At 33.4% G+C, this 17,612-nt stretch overlaps 11 protein-coding genes and 2 non-coding genes across 13 annotated transcripts; 8 read left to right on the top strand and 5 right to left on the bottom strand. All coding sequences in view use genetic code 12, as the record gives it.

Annotated features, from left to right (window-relative positions):
* Nucleotides 1-326: 326 nt before the first annotated feature.
* Nucleotides 327-2,699, top strand: CD36_18540 (INO eighty subunit, putative; the record flags this gene model as incomplete). The annotated part of the gene is made up of 1 exon (XM_002418289.1): nt 327-2,699. The coding sequence occupies one exon, from the start codon at nt 327-329 to the stop codon at nt 2,697-2,699; it is 2,373 nt and encodes a 790-aa protein (XP_002418334.1).
* A 42-nt stretch (nt 2,700-2,741) lies between these two features.
* On the bottom strand, nt 2,742-3,941 carry CD36_18530 (conserved hypothetical protein; the record flags this gene model as incomplete). Its single annotated transcript, XM_002418288.1, has 1 exon — nt 2,742-3,941. The coding sequence occupies one exon, from the start codon at nt 3,939-3,941 to the stop codon at nt 2,742-2,744; it is 1,200 nt and encodes a 399-aa protein (XP_002418333.1).
* Nucleotides 3,942-4,031: 90 nt separating this feature from the next.
* CD36_18520 (small nuclear ribonucleoprotein G (snRNP-G), putative) lies at nt 4,032-4,472 on the top strand (the record flags this gene model as incomplete). The annotated part of the gene is made up of 4 exons (XM_002418287.1): nt 4,032-4,058; nt 4,129-4,275; nt 4,341-4,373; nt 4,455-4,472. 4 exons carry the CDS (start codon nt 4,032-4,034, stop codon nt 4,470-4,472), a joined length of 225 nt encoding a protein of 74 aa, XP_002418332.1.
* A 135-nt stretch (nt 4,473-4,607) lies between these two features.
* CD36_18510 (glucosamine 6-phosphate n-acetyltransferase, putative) lies at nt 4,608-5,057 on the bottom strand (the record flags this gene model as incomplete). The annotated part of the gene is made up of 1 exon (XM_002418286.1): nt 4,608-5,057. One exon carries the CDS (start codon nt 5,055-5,057, stop codon nt 4,608-4,610), a length of 450 nt encoding a protein of 149 aa, XP_002418331.1.
* Nucleotides 5,058-5,555: 498 nt separating this feature from the next.
* On the bottom strand, nt 5,556-5,645 carry tRNA-Phe (GAA). The gene has a single exon. It is a non-coding gene; the product is annotated as a tRNA-Phe (tRNA).
* A 6-nt stretch (nt 5,646-5,651) lies between these two features.
* Nucleotides 5,652-5,724, bottom strand: tRNA-Arg (TCT). Its single transcript has one exon. It is a non-coding gene; the product is annotated as a tRNA-Arg (tRNA).
* A 767-nt stretch (nt 5,725-6,491) lies between these two features.
* Nucleotides 6,492-6,965, top strand: CD36_18505 (basic helix-loop-helix transcription factor; the record flags this gene model as incomplete). The annotated part of the gene is made up of 2 exons (XM_002418285.1): nt 6,492-6,623; nt 6,705-6,965. The coding sequence occupies 2 exons, from the start codon at nt 6,492-6,494 to the stop codon at nt 6,963-6,965; spliced, it is 393 nt and encodes a 130-aa protein (XP_002418330.1).
* A 125-nt stretch (nt 6,966-7,090) lies between these two features.
* Nucleotides 7,091-8,974, bottom strand: CD36_18500 (endoribonuclease, putative; the record flags this gene model as incomplete). Its single annotated transcript, XM_002418284.1, has 1 exon — nt 7,091-8,974. The coding sequence occupies one exon, from the start codon at nt 8,972-8,974 to the stop codon at nt 7,091-7,093; it is 1,884 nt and encodes a 627-aa protein (XP_002418329.1).
* Nucleotides 8,975-9,272: 298 nt separating this feature from the next.
* On the top strand, nt 9,273-10,326 carry CD36_18490 (40S ribosomal protein S9; the record flags this gene model as incomplete). Its single annotated transcript, XM_002418283.1, has 2 exons — nt 9,273-9,279; nt 9,761-10,326. 2 exons carry the CDS (start codon nt 9,273-9,275, stop codon nt 10,324-10,326), a joined length of 573 nt encoding a protein of 190 aa, XP_002418328.1.
* A 503-nt stretch (nt 10,327-10,829) lies between these two features.
* CD36_18480 (60S ribosomal protein L21) lies at nt 10,830-11,626 on the top strand (the record flags this gene model as incomplete). Its single annotated transcript, XM_002418282.1, has 2 exons — nt 10,830-10,840; nt 11,155-11,626. The coding sequence occupies 2 exons, from the start codon at nt 10,830-10,832 to the stop codon at nt 11,624-11,626; spliced, it is 483 nt and encodes a 160-aa protein (XP_002418327.1).
* A 404-nt stretch (nt 11,627-12,030) lies between these two features.
* On the top strand, nt 12,031-14,115 carry CD36_18470 (CASP protein, putative; the record flags this gene model as incomplete). Its single annotated transcript, XM_002418281.1, has 1 exon — nt 12,031-14,115. One exon carries the CDS (start codon nt 12,031-12,033, stop codon nt 14,113-14,115), a length of 2,085 nt encoding a protein of 694 aa, XP_002418326.1.
* A 390-nt stretch (nt 14,116-14,505) lies between these two features.
* Nucleotides 14,506-14,916, top strand: CD36_18460 (conserved hypothetical protein; the record flags this gene model as incomplete). Its single annotated transcript, XM_002418280.1, has 1 exon — nt 14,506-14,916. One exon carries the CDS (start codon nt 14,506-14,508, stop codon nt 14,914-14,916), a length of 411 nt encoding a protein of 136 aa, XP_002418325.1.
* Nucleotides 14,917-15,264: 348 nt separating this feature from the next.
* Nucleotides 15,265-17,454, top strand: CD36_18450 (calcineurin-like phosphoesterase, putative; the record flags this gene model as incomplete). Its single annotated transcript, XM_002418279.1, has 1 exon — nt 15,265-17,454. The coding sequence occupies one exon, from the start codon at nt 15,265-15,267 to the stop codon at nt 17,452-17,454; it is 2,190 nt and encodes a 729-aa protein (XP_002418324.1).
* Nucleotides 17,455-17,612: the final 158 nt, after the last annotated feature.

The following is a 17,612-nucleotide window of genomic DNA, read 5'->3' as shown; positions in this document are numbered from 1 at the left end:
CAACACAACACTCACTCACATAAAGGATTAATTGAGAGTGAAACAATTAAATTAATTTAATTAATTAAACAATTGAAAAACGAGCACACCCTCCTCCCTTTCAACAAACGACAAATAACAAACACTCACCACCTACCACTCACCCACCCACTACTATCCACCCATCACAAGTTTCAACAACGCAATAAAAAAAAAAATTTCCAATAATTCCAAAAACCTATTAAAAAGATAAAACAAAAAAAATTTACAAACATTGTGATTATTGTTCTTCTAGTGGAATTGATTGTCCATTTATAATCTAATTTTTGAAAGTAATATAAATCATAATGAGTTATGATCCTATACATGATACATACACTGCGTCCACTTCTAGTCAGCAGCAGCAACAACAACAACAACAACAACAACAACAACAACAACAATCGTCACCACCTTTATTATCAACCCACATACATGCAACAGGATCTTCTCCACCATCGATAAGTCAATTAATAAGCCCAAACATGCAACCATCACACACTGATTTAAATCAACCTCAACATCAATTAGCTGAACAAGAACAAACTATTCCTTCTTTGATGTTACCACAACCTGATGAACACAAGCCAACTGTTCATACACTGGGTGGTGGTGGTGGTGGTGGAGCACTATCGATTTCTAACCTTGTTTCATCTTCTACTAATGAAGTTCCTTCACTGGCAGGGATACCGCCAATTACATCGACTCATACTTCACTGCACAAAATGAATTCTATTTCCAGTTTAATAAACTCGCCACCAGAGCAAAATGATGATACAGGAGACGACGATTATGATGAAACAGACGTCAATTCATCAGTTGTAGGAGATGATGAAGAATATGTGGCCACACCACCACCATCAACAAAACATTCCAAATCACATAAATCTTCCCTGAGTAAAAAGAAAAAGAAAAATAATATCGCCAATGCTAAATTGTCTTTGAAAAGAGCTGACGGTGAAGCTTTTTGGCGTAAAGATATACAATATGATTTTTTGAAAGAATTATTTGATGATGAAACTGCTTGCTTTACCAATACTTTCCCTGAATCAAACATTGTAAATTGCAACAATAATCCGAAAATTACATTTGGTGAATTGTACATACGTACTTTAGCAGAATCAAATAAATCGTCCCGAGTATTGAAAGAAAAACTAATTAGAGATAATGAATTGGGCAAGGCAGTGGCGAAAGTTTGTATTTTAGTCAATGTTGGAAGAATGAATACAACAATTAACTTTGTCCCGGAAATGAAATCAACATTAAGAACATATCATTCTATTCCTTCATTACAAACTTGTCGTGAAGGTGGTACTGTTAAGCAATTGCAAGATACTCCACGATTAAAATCCATTTTGAAAGCAGTATGTGAAGGTGAAGAGAATAATTTGAATTTTCTTGATGATATGATGAAAAATCCCCCAAACGAAAAACCTAATACCAATGTTATACAATTATTGTTTTTATTAAGTAATGCTGTTCATGGAGTACCATTTTTAACTGATCAAAAAAATAGTCATTTATTGGATTTCTTTATCAACACTAAGATTCATCCCGCAAATCGAGCTAAACGGTTGCTTTGGTTGTTATATACCTTTTTAGAAACAGATTTTTCTGAAAGTGCTTTGCATGGCAATCCATTTGGTGCTGATACCATTCCACCAATTCAATGGTTAGATGAATCAGAAATTAAAAAATTTGATATTGATCCTGATTATGAAAGATATTATGCTGATGAAATGTTTAAAGCCAGAATGCAATATTTGGCAAATCCTGATGATGAACAGTATAAGGAGCATTCTAGAAGGTCACATGGCTATGGTCATTTAAAGAAAAGAGATGCTGAAGATCATGACGCAAGCGAAGGAGAAGAATTTGATGATAAAAAGAAAAAACCTGTTGTTCCATTGAAGAAGAAATTGAAACGCAACAATCCTGGCACACCATCCCCATTATCGAAGAATGTTATAACGTTTCATGACAAACGAAATCGTAATATTAAAAGTGGAGATATTTTGAATTTTGATTTGGAAGATGGTATTCATTTCCCGGTAAAAGGATTGAAAGAATTAACAGCAAGATATCAATCACCCAAATTTATGAATCATTCACCCGATGAACTTGAATCAGTTAAACATCGTCGTGAAATCGTCGAGTTATCTAAACCAATGGTTCAAGAAGTCCGGACTTCTTCAAAAGCCAGTACTGCTTCATTCAACAAGAAAATCACCATATTGGGTAATTGGTTATATCGATATTTCAAATACAAGAAATCTATTGGGAATCGATTAGTTGGTATTGAATGGGAGGATATTAGATATGATTTGGTTCATGGTGTTGAGAGTTATTTATATGAAAACTTTGGGAAATCATTGATTTTGGATAAAATGTTGTCTACACATTATACTGGAGTTGAAGGAAAGGATGGTTCAGATAAGAATGGGGTGGTTGCTAATGGAGGAAATACTACGGGTAGATTTGAAGAAGAGGAAAATGAGGTTTATTTCGATTATGTACCACTGAGAGATTATGACAAGGCCAATGAAAAACAGAGCTTTATTCTACATTTAACTAGTTTTGTCAATGACTGGTTCATATTAAGATTGAAAAAGAATGCTTCTTTAACTCAAGCAAGCAAAATACTGATTGATCTTGATAATGAGACTGTTCATATGTCATAATAATAATAATAATAATAATAACTAAAAGCTCATGTATATTTTTCAAAATATAGTCTTAATGATTGTTGTTAATGATGTGACAATGTCATGTTGTAGTAGTAGATTTTGAAATACTTGACTGAGATTTTTGGTAGTATTATCAAGAATGTCAATTAAGTATAATTTGATTCGAGAATTACATGTGCCAGTGAGTGGATCACCAAGTACAATCTCCCAATTTAAGATAATTTTGAATTGTCTATCATTTTTCTGAAATATTAGCTCAATTTGATCAAGCGTCTGTAATATTGCAAATAATTTTTTATTATCTGAAGTATCCAATAAGTCTTGATATTTTTCCAGATTGTATAAATTGTTTTGGAAATGCTTAACAAGTTTATTGATTATTGACATGCGTTTATGTAAAAGTTTAGAAAAGGAATTTAATCCAAACATTAACGTACTGATTTTCTTATTGGGTATATAATTTTTAATAACCACTTGATAAAATGAATTTGATAACATTGATATTTTAAATAAGTCATCGATTTCAATACCCTTTAAGCTATCATTTTCACAATCAACTGATAACTTGAAATTAGTTTGAAATATTAATGGTAGAATTAGTTGGAACTCAATAATCCTTAACATGGTGTTGCCACCTTCAGTATCACATTCATTGAAAGTTTTAATTTTATCAACTTCCAAATAAGGCACAAACCTTTTGATATATGACAATCGTAAGTCCCAATCCGTTGAAGGTAGCACATTTAGATTATTCAAGATATAATCGTCATTTTGTAGGTTTTTAACTTCCAAGTTCTTAATGTATTGCTTGGTATTTGAATCGAGGAGATTATTGATGTTGGTTTCTTTTCTCGTCTTGGATAATTCTTGAGTTAGTTGATGATGTCTCACACGTAAATCATTCAATTCATTATTGGACAGTGTCCGAGATTTAATCAATTCGTCTCGTTTTTCAGAAAGTTGTATTTTGAGTGATTGCAATTGTATCAAGTTATCTTCATGAGTGACAATTTTGGCTTCAGCTAAATTCAATGCCGCCGCTGTTCCTGCAGCTTGCACTTGTCTTGATGTTTGATTACTTGGGGATGATGTCTGTAACACATCCGAAAGTGTTTCAAATTCAGAATTGGAATTACCTGGTGAACTTGACATGGTTTTGCTTGAAGAAAGGTTTACAAAATCAAAACAAACGCCAAAAGAAAAAATGAAAACACCTTCATGTTTTTTTTGGTTCATTTGATTTTCTGCGATGATAGAACAAAAAAAACAAACTTCTTTTCTCCATTATCATAATCATCATTACATCCTATATTCACACAGTTGGAAATGGTATCGGAACCAGAATTGAAAAGTGTATGTCACTAGTTTGGATGTTATTAAGCGATTTTTTTTTGCATATGTACTAACTTGTTGATAAAAATAGTATATGGATAAAAAGTTATCAATACAGCTAAATGGATCAAGGAAAATTATAGGTATATTAAGAGGATATGACATATTTTTAAATATCACATTAACAGATGCATTGGAGGTTGATTCTAAAGGTGAAAAAATGAACATTGGAGCAACGGTATGTCGTACCTATGAGTTTTTTATTGAATTGAAAATAGTACTAACATAAATCATTCGTTTTAGGTCATTAGGGGTAACTCAATTGTTTCTATCGAGGTATGTTGAATTCATTTTAAATGATGATTTTATATTTTATTCAAATACTAACCGGTTTCCTTTTCTTTCTTTTTTTTTTAGGCTTTGGAAAGTATATAAATTAATTGATTTATCTATTATTTTAATCTATTTCAAATTCATTTTAATATATATGTATCTATCTATGTATGTATGACGTTTCTATTTCCTCCCTCTCAAATCGGGTATTATTATTGGACAAAAACTGTTATTGTCCTAGAATCTACATACCATTTCAACGCCACCATCTTTATAACCACATTTTTCATAAAAGCCAACATTCTCAGGAGAACAGTCTAAGATGACTTTGTAACAATCATTTTCTTGAGCAACTTTGGTCAATGAAGTGACTAAATAATATCCCAATTTTTTACCTTGTTCAGATTTAGCAACTGAAATATCTTCAATATGACTAACTTTACCACATTCATGTATCAATTTTTTCTCCACAAACAACATTCCAGTAGCCACCACTATACCTGAAGCATTAGTGATTACATGAGGATGATAAATAGAAGGCAAGGATGACCAATGATTATACAATTCAGTAAAGTCCTCTTTGGAAATTTCACCGACTGTGGTCAAAACTTTTAAAGTTTCTAAATATTGATTATCATAATCAGTAAGTTTTAGTTTTCTGAATGTATAACCTTGTGGCAACAGCATTATGACGTGGTAAGCAGTAATGATTTAAATAATGACGTGGAATACTTGTACTCGACAAACCCCAAACAAAAAAAAAAAAGAAAAGAAAAGAAAGAAAGAAATGCAATCTAAATATAATTCTAATCAACAAAAAATTGATGCTTTGTTGTTAAAGTGAAATGAAATCCAAACAATATCTAGAGTTGTTGATTTGCTTGTGTTGGTGTGTTTTGGATTAAATCAAATCAAATCAAATCAAATCGAAACGAAAATGTTGTTTTCTTTTGGGTTTTTTTCAGTTGTGATTGAGTTTCAAGTAATGTCGCAAACAATAGACGTGTAAAAATAGAAACAACCTAACACGCGACATTGTTGCAGTTCGCTTGGCAATACTCTTTTTTACAGTTGTCCAGTTTTGATCTTTGGCGGTGGGTATATCCACCATTTTAGGCTCAAGAGTATCCCTATCTTCTCTTTTATTAATAAAATACCAGTACTTAAATTGGCAAAAAAAAAAATTGCAGCTTCTGTGGCTCGAACACAGTACCTCCAGATTTCAGGTTTTTGAAATTCTTCAGTCTGACGCTCTCCCAGATGAGCTAAAGCTGCAACAGAAACCCACGCCGGGATTCGAACCCGGAATCCTTTGATTAGAAGTCAAAAGCGATAACCATTTCGCCACGCAGGCTTTCTTGTTAAAAAAACCTCTGCTTGATTTTGATACACAATAAATAGAGCCCTTTGAATTCCTACATCGTGCTTTAGAAAGAACTCATGTTTGTCTTGGTAAAAGAGTAACTCACAAGTTTTCTTATACACCAATTCCTGAGTTATGTAATATTGAAATTTGTCCATTCAATGCTTAGAATGGTCCGTTATCATCTTTTAGTTGCAATCTAAGTTTTATCTATTCTAGACAATCTGTATTACTTCTTTGCTTTGTTTGTGTTTTGTGAAAAAGAAAAGGTGAGAGTCTTGGTTCAGGTTTCTTTATTAATTACATTTTTTGCTACTTGTTTTGCCACCAAATTCGAAATAAAATCACTTTTATTTAACAATTATTTTCATAGCTCCAAATATTACTATATAACTATGAGAAATATGTTTCCTCCACAGAGTAACTAATAAAACACAAGTCTTATACTTGTTTATTTAAACAGAAGTTGCAAAATGACAGTATTATGTTTCAACATTTGAAAAAAACGTTTTGGTTAATGCACGAATGTTTTTTTTTTTTTTGATCTTTCTTGCCCCACGAAAACGATTATCAAGGACAAGAAAAAAAATGTAGCACTGAGAAATCGCATGTGAGTTTTGACTCTTGAACATACAGACTTTGAATCTAGAGAGCCCTTGTATTGTCTAAATTCAAAACTTTGACTAAATACTTTGTGTAATTGAGTTGAAATAGCAGTCCAAGTAACTACTACCAATAGTCGAAGAATTACATTAACCATGTCATCTCATAGCAGTTCACCAGATACAACAACAATACCTGAACAAAATACAACTTCAAATGAAACAGGATCTGGCAAGCAAGGTAGGAAAAAGACAAAGTCATCTGTTTTATCAGATGAGCAAAAGAAAGTATGTACACGGCCAAGCTGATTAGTTTTGTCTCTATGATATGTTTTGCTTTGTTTTGTTACTAACAATTGTCATATTTAGGCCCATCATATTGCTTCAGAACAGAAAAGGAGGGAGAATATCCGTGCAGAATTCGATAAAATAGTATCGTTAACTCCTAATCTAAATGAGCTGGAAAATCGGTCGGAATTAAATATATTAACCAAAAGTGCCGACTATATTGATTATTTGAGAGATGAGAACATTAAATTGATTGAAGCATGTCGTCAGAAAGGTATAAGCATACCACCTAATTTGATATATTCAGGACCAAAGAACGATGGAAGCGATATCGCAAAATAACCAAATAAACAATGTTAACGATTTGATGTTATCAAGAAATAGACAAGGTAGATACACATTTAAAGATGTTGTATAATAGCAATGCACTGATGAATACATTATTATACGATTATTTGCTTTATTTATTAACTGATTCTATCTGTCTCTATTTTCAAAATCACTGCATATTTATGATTCTTCCCTTTGTGGTCAAAAACAGTTTTCACCGGTAAGTAATCACCCCTGGAATCAATATAATCCTTGGGATGACAAATGAGTTGTCGATAACCTTTAAATGTAGACAAGCTCTTTACCACATCTGAATCTGATGTGAATAATGTAATCACTGAAAAATCACCTTTCTTTCCCACTTGAACAATGCAAGATTCATCAAATTTTTCGAATTGAGAAACCTGAACATCACAGGCTTCACTTTCGGAATCACTACAATAGTCATCATATAGGTCAGTAATATTTTCAAGGCTTAAACCTCCCCATTCCACTTTAGCTCCACGAGGTAATCCTCGAACAGTAACAATCACTAAATTACCTTTATTCTCCAAATCATCCCAGCACGATCTGACAATTGGGACATATGATTCATCCGAAATAAAACATACAATCAGAGCAAACTGTTTCACATTAACCAAATTCTTTACTCGCACTAAATGCTGTAATGATAATGCTGAGTCAAATACTATTGACTTATCTGATATATTCATTGTTGCAGGGATTAAAGGTATTTGTCCCGATAACGTTGCAGTCTTATAAGATGGCTGAGTATTGACAATGCTCTGTGAGTATGGGCCTATGTTTTGTGGACCCCAATACGATCTTGAACGAATATGAATTCCTGTTTTTGGTTGTATTTGTTTGAGAACAATACAGGATAATTGAATTGACTCGACATCTGTTTCAATACAAATTCTGGATGGTGGTAGATATATATCCTTAAACACAGCCCCATAAAGCTTATTAACTTTTGCAAAGTTAGACATGTCTGATAATAATAATGTTATATGCTGTATATCATTAACTGTCAAATTGTGTTCACCAAGAAGCTTATCCAATTGTTGAAATATATCTTCTGTTTGATCCTCAATAGTTGATTTCAATGATGTCAAGTTGGAGATATAAAGTGTACTCATCGTAGATGTAAATTCCATCTTTGGTACAATTCTTTTGCTATCAATCAGTAATCCAGCCAAACCTATATCAGCCTTTGGACATGAATTTGCAATATCTTCAAATTCTTCTTCCAATAAAGGCAAACTTTCGAGTGGTTTGAATTCAAATGTGTCATCTTTATCGGCCAATTCAACTTTTATCCTCAAGTAAAATACATCACTACTATGTTCGACTATATCTTGCTGGGTGATAACAAGTTTCTTCTTTTTGAAAAACGGACAATCTAATACAATTGTTTCAAACTCCCCACCTTCGCCACAAATATGAACCTCGTACATTTGATTTAATTTGATCAAAGTCGGGAATAATTCAGATATACTCTTGCCTAAATGATTCTTTGTAAGTCCAATTGCTGCAACCTTAATAATCCTTGCATCTAACCCACTTTCACACATTTCTTTCATTAAGTCGTATTGGTTCCTTTGCCATAAGTAAGTCAATGAAGTCAAGCCCAACCTGTCACAAACATTTTCAACTCGTGTTCTTTGATAATGAGATAGAATTGCCCCGCAGCTTACTCCTTCCGCATCAGGATGAGCATCCACTATCTTAGATAGTAGTTTATATAAGTCTTCAATTTCATCATTTTCTGTCACCAGATATTCCAAATGTTGATTTGCTGACTTTCCAAGTATTGGCTGTCTATAAAGTGGGACGTCGAGACATTGGCTATAATAGTCAATTACATCATGCCCCACAGTCTGAAACATAAATGAATCTATCTCATCGGATTTCTCAGGATACAAATTTCCCAATGCTACCAACTCATGACCTTGTGAAATACAGTGATGTATATTGAAAAAGGAATCTTTACCACCGGATATGAGCCCAATGAATTTCATTATTGGCTTGTGCTAATTTATTGGTCAGTTGTCTCAAATCCTACAACCTCAACCATTTGAGATCAATGAGCACCACAGTAGGGAAACTTTTGTTATTGCCTGTATATAGGTGCTAAGGAATTGAAAAATTTGTTTTTCTCAAGTGCGCACGTCCTTGAATAATCTGATTTTTTTTGTCTTCTCAAGATTATTGAATAGAAAAGCAAAAAAAAAAATTTTCAATTGGTTATAGATTTTACACTCCTCTTTTTCTTCTTTTTATTTTTTTTTTTGTTAAGCAACAGATTCATCAGACACCATGCCACGTATGTGCTTTACTATCATCATTGATACTAATGTTGAAGTTAAACTAATGAAATACTTTTAACGATTTCAGAACTTTCGAGTGCTTCCTGGTCGTTGAGGTTCGGGTCCTCCAATTTTCTTTGACACTTTCAAAGAATGCTTTTGCAAAAACAAGAAACTTTTCTTACATTTAATTCAGTAACTGAACTCCCGACACTTCAGTTACAAATAATTAAAATAACATTATGCAAACTCCCCCAAACAGGGGTTCAATAATGTTTCTTTTTTTTATCTGTTTGTATATACCGGAAGCTTGCATTCAAGCATGTCCATATACCTACAACTAGAATGAGACTATTGATAAAACTGTTATAATGAAAGAATAAGTTTCTTAATTGCATTGGCATCTAAATTGAAATTGTGTTGTAGAGGACCCGTAGTTTACTCTGACGATTTTTTTTTTTTGTTTTGTGAATAACATTCTAACATTTGTTTCTTTAGGTGCTCCAAGAACTTACTCCAAGACTTACTCTGTCCCAAAGAGACCATATGAATCAGCTCGTTTAGATGCTGAATTGAAATTGGCCGGTGAATACGGTTTAAAAAACAAGAGAGAAATCTACAGAATTGGTTTCCAATTGTCTAAAATCAGAAGAGCTGCTCGTGATTTGTTAACCAGAGATGAAAAAGACCCAAAAAGATTATTCGAAGGTAATGCTTTGATTAGAAGATTAGTCAGAATTGGTGTCTTGTCTGAAGACAAAATGAAATTGGATTATGTCTTGGCTTTGAAACCAGAAGATTTCTTGGAAAGAAGATTACAAACCCAAGTTTTCAAATTAGGTTTAGCTAGATCTATCCACCACGCCAGAGTTTTGATCACCCAAAGACACATTGCTGTTGGTAAACAAATTGTCAACATTCCATCATTCACTGTCAGATTGGACTCTCAAAAACACATTGACTTTGCCCATAACTCTCCATACGGTGGTGGTAGAGCCGGTAGAGTTAAGAGAAAGAACCAAGGTAAAGGTGGTGAAGAAGGTGCTGAAGAAGAAGAAGAATAAATGCATTAGCATTCAAAAACAACCTGTAATTTATATACACATAAATAAAACTTTTCTTTTAATATCAACAAATTGGTTTAAAACTTTCCAATAATAATATTGCAACAATGTAGAGTTTACCAGGGACTTCTGTATTTCGCTGGTTAAGACATTCTACGTTAACAACCAATAAACGTATGTCTTTCAATGTGCTGCTGCTCACTTTATGTCTGGTATAAGCGGTGGTTGCAAACAATAAAAAAAAGTTTACAATTTGGGTTTAGGGCTATAGCCCTAAGTTATATACACAACCATATAGTTTATTTTTTCTCCTTTTTTGCACACCTCCCAGTAATACAGACACAGCGAAAAAAAAAAAAATTGTATGAGAGCCATTAACACAGTGCGAATTTACTGTTCCAATACTGGAGACACTCTCTCGCACTAAACAAAATTAAATTTTTTCAAATTTTCGTTTTTAACAATCCTTTCTTGATAATAGTTCACCAACATATACATCAAAAATGGGTAAATCGTATGTGATAAATGGAATAAGATATATAATGGGAATGTGACATTAAACGATAGAATGTGTTCAAAAAGACAAGAGATTGGAGATTATGCAAACTGGAGAGATTATGAACTCAGCTTAAACTTTTACATTGAAAAGAAATACTTCATCAGAGAATATTCAACCAAGTTTTCAATCAACCTGCTCCACAATGAAATAAGAAAATTTAATTAATCAGAAAGAGCATCAACTATAAGAAAGGAACATCACTGTCTATTTTTTTATTCAGTCACATTGTACATATCTAGATGGTTATACTAACATTAATATTATTATAGTCGTGGTTACAGATCAGGTACTCGTTACGCTTTCCAACGTGACTTCAAAAAACATGGTACTATTCCATTGTCTACTTACTTGAAGGTTTACAAAGTTGGTGACATTGTTGATATCAAAGCCAATGGTTCTATCCAAAAAGGTATGCCACACAAATACTACCACGGTAAGACTGGTATTGTTTACAACGTTACCAAATCCTCCGTTGGTGTTATCATTAACAAAGTTGTTGGAAACAGATACATTGAAAAGAGAGTTAACTTGAGAGTTGAACACGTTAAACACTCTGCTTGTCGTCAAGAATTCTTGAACAGAGTTAAATCTAACGCTGCTAAAAAGAGAGAAGCTAAAGCTAACGGTGAAACCGTTTACTTGAAGAGACAAGCTGCCAAGCCAAGAGGTTCAAGAATCATCTCTACCGAAGGTAACGTTCCTCAAACTTTGGCTCCAGTCGCTTACGAAACTTTCATTTAAACCAACCATCCCCTGTTTATTAGTGTTTATATTATTACGTATAAATTAATTCACATAAAGTCAAAAAAGTAAACAAGAAAAACGAAAATGTAGATGAGTTTTGTGAATCTTCTGTGCTATATCTGTTTATATTTCTAGTGACAATGGAGTTTACTTGTATTGCTGGTAAACAAGTGAATCAGAAACAATGAGTTGTATCGTATGAGTTGTTCGATAATTCGCGTCCATAAGCAACAAGAATAACAACAACAACAACAACACTGTACACACAACACACTCTATATATATACACATTTAATTATCTTATTATTCTTGAGCAAAAAAAAAATCTAGAAAAACACAACTACTTCTTTTATTCCATTTATTATACACACATATAACGTTTTCACACATCCACATTTTCCATGTCAAACACAGAGGCGAAATCAAAGAAAATGGAGGGAGGAGATACGTCCTCCCATGTATTTGGTAATGCATTGCAGACTTGGATAGAAATTGACTTGCCATCATTGCAAAAGAAATTAGATGAACAAGGAATAGAGTTGAAAGAGGATCAAAAGGCTTCTTTGTTAAGCAGAAAGAACTTAGCCTCAAAAACAAAAGAATTCAAAAAGTTGGAAGATTCTGAGAAATTGAATCAATTCAAATCGTTATTGAAGTTGTATCAAAATGAAATTGATAATTTGACCACTAAGAACAAAATGGTTGAGAGTTATTTCTTTGGAATTTATAGAAGCTTGGCCGAAGCACCTGATCCACGTCCATTACTCGAAATGTCTTTAGACTCAGTAATTGAATCAAAAGAAACCTTATCGTTGAGAAAAGAAGTCGATAGGTTGACTGATGAGTTGGCAAAACGTGCCGATTATGACAACTTGAAACAAAGATTATTGCAGAATGAACAAAAGGCAGCAGAATTATTGAGTTTGAAATTAAATGCTAAAGAAGATGAATTCAAGTCAATAATAGATGAAAAAGAATCTAATTGGTTGGAAAAGGAAAACCATTTGAAAGATCAAATCAAGATAGCACAAAGACAAATTGAAGAATTACGAACTTCCAATGAGGTAACTGAGTTGAAGTTAGATAACCAAAACAAACAAACTGGAAGAGATGGTGTTTCAGCTTCTACATTAGCAGAGTTGGAAATTGTAACCAGAGATGCAGAGGCATCGAAGAAAAGAGTATTTGAATTGGAGAAAAGAAATGAAGACTTGAGGCGTGAATTATCAAAGTCACAAAATGATATTGAAATTAAACTGATCAAAGAGGATTATTCCAAAAGGGTGTCTGAGTTGGAAGGTGAAAATGTTCTTTTAGTAGCCAATTTAAACCAAACTCGAAAAAAGTTGCAAGATTCTGATAAAGAACATGCGTTGAAGACAGATTCATTGAATCGCGATATCTCGAGTATGGAACTTGAAATTAAGAATTTAAAACTTCAATTGGACAAAGCATCTGACTATGAAGAGATTAAAGGCGAGTTGCAATTACTCAGACAAATTGAGTTTGGACATGGAGATGAGGACGATGAAACTGGAAATGCAAATGCTAAAGTGGACTCGATACTTATAGAAAGAAACAAATCACTTACACAACAATTGGCAGATCATAGAGCCCAGCATGATGATTTGAATTCAAAAATTGTCAGCCTAGAAGCACAAGTGGAATCATCCTTAGCGGAGGTTAACAGACTTAAAGAGTTGAATGAAAAGTTAGAAAATGACTTGGCCAATCTTCAAGATGTTGCTAGCAGCAACAGGTTCAATGATAATGCAAGTTTAATTTCAGGTATGTCCAGAATGACCAGACCAAATGGTAGAAGTGGAAGCATTATTTCCGGTCACCCAGGCAATAATAGTTTTGGTAGTGGATTGGGGATTGTCGCAGAAGACTCACCATCAATTTTACCAATAATAACCAAGCAAAGAGATAGATTCAGAGAAAAAAATAATGAGTTAGAGGAAGAACTCAGAAAACAATTCAACCTAGTGAATGAATTAAAGAGACAGAACAATTCATTGAAAAAAGATAATGAAGAGTTGTACGAAAGAACAAGATATTTGGCATCATTCCAAACACCAGGTACAAGAAATATAACTACTACATCAACGGGAAGAAAATTCTTGAACCCAAAACCAAATACTGATTTAGAGAGTAATCCATATCAACAAAGCTATGAGTTAAAATTGCATCCAATTGAACAGTTTAGAATGAGGGAGCAGGAAAGAATAAATTCTAGATTATCTCCGTTGGAAAGATTATTCATATCGATAACAAGAGCAGTTTTGACCACCAGAACAACACGTATGTTATTTTTAGCTTATTGTTTGGGACTACATATTATTGTTATGTTTGTGACAATTTATGCCATGAATTTGCTGACCACCTTGATACCAGAAGTTGGAAAGAATACGAGTACTGGTGGAATAGCTTCAAGCAAAGTAGTTAATGATGTTCTGTCTGGGAAAGTAGCGAGTCCCTTATAAACAATTAATATAGGTTTCATATTCTTTCAGTCGTCGTCGTCGTCGAATATATACTCAAACAGTCTAGCAGTTTATGAGTTTTACAGTAAAATTTGCTCTTGGCTTCTTGCGAGCTCAAATCTGAGTATAGGAGCAGTTGTCTGCAAAACACGTGATTATTTGTTCGAGAAAATCGATATTCTCTCTCCGCATGATACCGAAAAAGCAAGATAAACAAATACTTAAAGTTTGTGTGTGTGTGTGTGTGTGTGTGTGTAACACAGCAACAATATATAAATAAGAGTGAGATTTGTATTACCTAGTCTGCATGGTTTTAGTTTTTGCCATTCAATTTTTTTAGTTCCTTATAGATACCCCTTCTACCAATTTTTTTTTTTTTTTAAGGATTTAATGAATAGATTCTTATTCAATTGTTTATTATTCATTGGTTTACTTTTAATATACAAATATTCATTCATGTCTGCAGATGGTAAGAAAGAAGATAGTTTTGAAACTGGTGAGAAAATCGATGGGGAATTATATGTTAAATTAGGGGATAAAATGGTTCCTATATCAAGAATTAACAAACCTCACGCCGTCGTTCACCCTGCTGATCACCATGCAAATATTGGTGCTAACAAATTCCCCGATGTTGAACCCGAACAAAAACAAAAAGAAGATTTAAAAGAATTTAGTCAACAGATTTTAAAACCCGACACCAATAAACCAAAGATTGATCCAAATTCATTTCCTGATATTGAACCAGAGGCTAAAGAAAGAGAAGCCAAATTAGAGGCTGAAAGAGTTAAAAAAAGCGAATAAACAGAATTACTCTTTTTTTGGCCATTGAATCTAGATTCCAGTGAAGTTGTTTGTTTTTGTCAATTGCTTTAAATAGGTTTATGAAGATACATAGGAGTAATTGTTATATTTTGGGTTGGAGGAGGAGAAAACGTCTTGTCGCATTTGTGTCATTATAAATCAATGTAAGAAAGCTTCATTGTGTGGGAATTAAAATTGAAAACAGAAAGAAAAAAAAAAAAAAAAAAAAAAAAAAGAATTGAAAATGTTCAATAATATTCTTTTCTGTTACCAACAAGAATCCTTCTTTTTAATTTCTTATTAGTATTCAAGTACATATTCAAAGCCACTATTACAAATTGAGCATTCATGTTACTACCTAAAAGACTATTACGACTGCTAATTTATTTGGCATTTTTCTTAGCGGTCTCTCTCTTTTTGTTATTACTTGCAAACAAACATCAGATTATTGAGATCAATAAATATATTCCGTTTGATATATTTGGTACTGCGGCACCATTATTTTTCCAACCACCTTCGGATCTGTTTATTGTGGATATATCATTTAACAATTGCTTCAAGTTAGGTTTCAATAATAAAAGATGCGGACTACCTGATGTCAGCAAAGGATTATTGGGTGACAAAGCACAATGGTATCGATTAAAAAAAGACATATGTCTAGGATCTTCATGGAGTAAAAGACAATATTTAAATTATAAAAAAATAAAACATGATGAGTTTGAAAAGTACTTGTCAGCGGGAAAGAAGAATAAAGAAAATGTTGTTGACGAAGTCATTATAGATATTGCAGTTGCCGATCCAGTTAATGATGTTAAAATAAAGGGAAACGAAAAATTGAAATTACCAAAATACATTATACAAACTTTCCATAATGTACAAGTATATGATGATGATACCCATGCAAGTTTTATGGAACAAAATAACGACAATAGAGTGAATGCTGCTCCAGTAGATGATAAAATACAAGCAGAATTGGAGTCTGATGGCAACAAGGATATCGAAAGTGCAGAAGAGAACCGAAAAGAAGAAGAGAGTAAGAAAGAACAAGATGATGAAAGAAAGGAAGCAGCACAAGAAGATGCGAAAGAGAAGGGAAAAGAAGCAGACCAATTAAAGCAATCTTCAGAACAGAACGACAACGACCATCCCAAGGAATTTGAAGAAAACATTAAACCTGAATCACCTAAAGGAGACGACAAGAAAGATAAACGGGAGATTGTTACAAATAGAAATGATTTGAATAGAGTGCTTTATGTTCCTAAAATGGATGCAGTTCTAAAAAGTGGATGGAGATACAAGTCTAATGGTATCTGGTTGAAATATGGTCCACATAACAGCAAGAATACAGTATCAGCGATAGATTTATTGTTTGGATACGAAGCAGTTGATCCTAGACCAAATTGGAATTTAATCAAAATTCCAATTACCGGAGTTTCCAACCCATCAAACTTGCCTGCATACATCACATTTAGAAGAGGACCAAAAATTGATTACAAAAAAGAGTTTGAAACAACATTGGCAATGAACTCAGAGGATAAATTTAAAATCCTTCAAATCGCAGATTTGCATTTTTCAACTGGATATGGTAAATGTTTGGATCCCCAACCTCCATCATCAGCAAAAGGTTGCAAAGCCGATTCAAGAACTTTGGAATTTATTAATAAAGTGTTGGATTTGGAAAAACCCGATATGGTTGTTTTGACTGGGGATCAGATATTTGGTGATGCTTCACCAGATCTGGAATCCTCTGCATTTAAGGCATTAAATCCTTTTGTGGAACGGAAAATTCCATTTGCAATCACAGTTGGAAACCATGATGATGAAGGGTCATTGAAAAGAGAGGAGATTATGGGTATCTATACTGATATGCCGTACTCAGTTGCAGCCATGGGTCCCGACTCAATTGACGGATTTGGTAACTATGTGGTAACCGTGCAGGGGAAGTCATCCAAAAGTACAGCATTGTCGTTATATTTTGTTGATTCCCATGCTTATTCCAAGACGCCCAAAATCACACCAGGTTATGATTGGATCAAAGAGAATCAGTTGATTTATCTAAAACAAGAAGCAGAATCAATCCAAGATAGTGTGGAAAAATACAGAAAGAGCAACAAGATTCCGTTGGCAATGGCATTCTTTCACATTCCATTACCAGAATTCAGAAACTTGAATCAACCTTTTATTGGAGAAAACCGTGAAGGTGTTACTGCTCCACGTTATAATTCAGGAGGTAGACAAGTGTTGAGGGAGATTGGTGTAAGTGTAGCTAGTGTTGGACATGACCATTGTAATGATTACTGTTTGCAGGATACCCAACAATCTCTGTCATCAGCAGATAACAAAATGTGGTTATGTTATGGTGGAGGAGCAGGGTTAGGTGGATATGGTGGATATAACGGATACATTAGAAGAATGAGAGTTTATGAACTAGATACCAGTAAAGGTGAGATCAAAACTTGGAAACGCAGTGAGGACAATCCTGGTAATGTTATTGATGAACAGGTATTGGTGACAAACGGTGAAGTGGTTAATTGGTAGCAGGATCAATATTATTATTAGGTAGTTTTAGTCATTATAAATCAATTAATATCTTATAGTATTTTTTTGCTTGATGTTAAGATCGGCTAGAGTAGTCTAGTTTAGGAAATGATAGATTGTCAATCAACATTCAATTCCGAAACTTAGCTGGACAATAC

The sequence above is a fragment of the Candida dubliniensis genome, chromosome 2, assembly GCF_000026945.1.
Source record: "Candida dubliniensis CD36 chromosome 2, complete sequence".
NCBI classification, from domain to species: domain Eukaryota; kingdom Fungi; phylum Ascomycota; class Pichiomycetes; order Serinales; family Debaryomycetaceae; genus Candida; species Candida dubliniensis.
The sequence above is the reverse complement of the archived record's forward strand: the minus strand, read 5'-3'. Positions and strand labels throughout refer to the sequence as shown.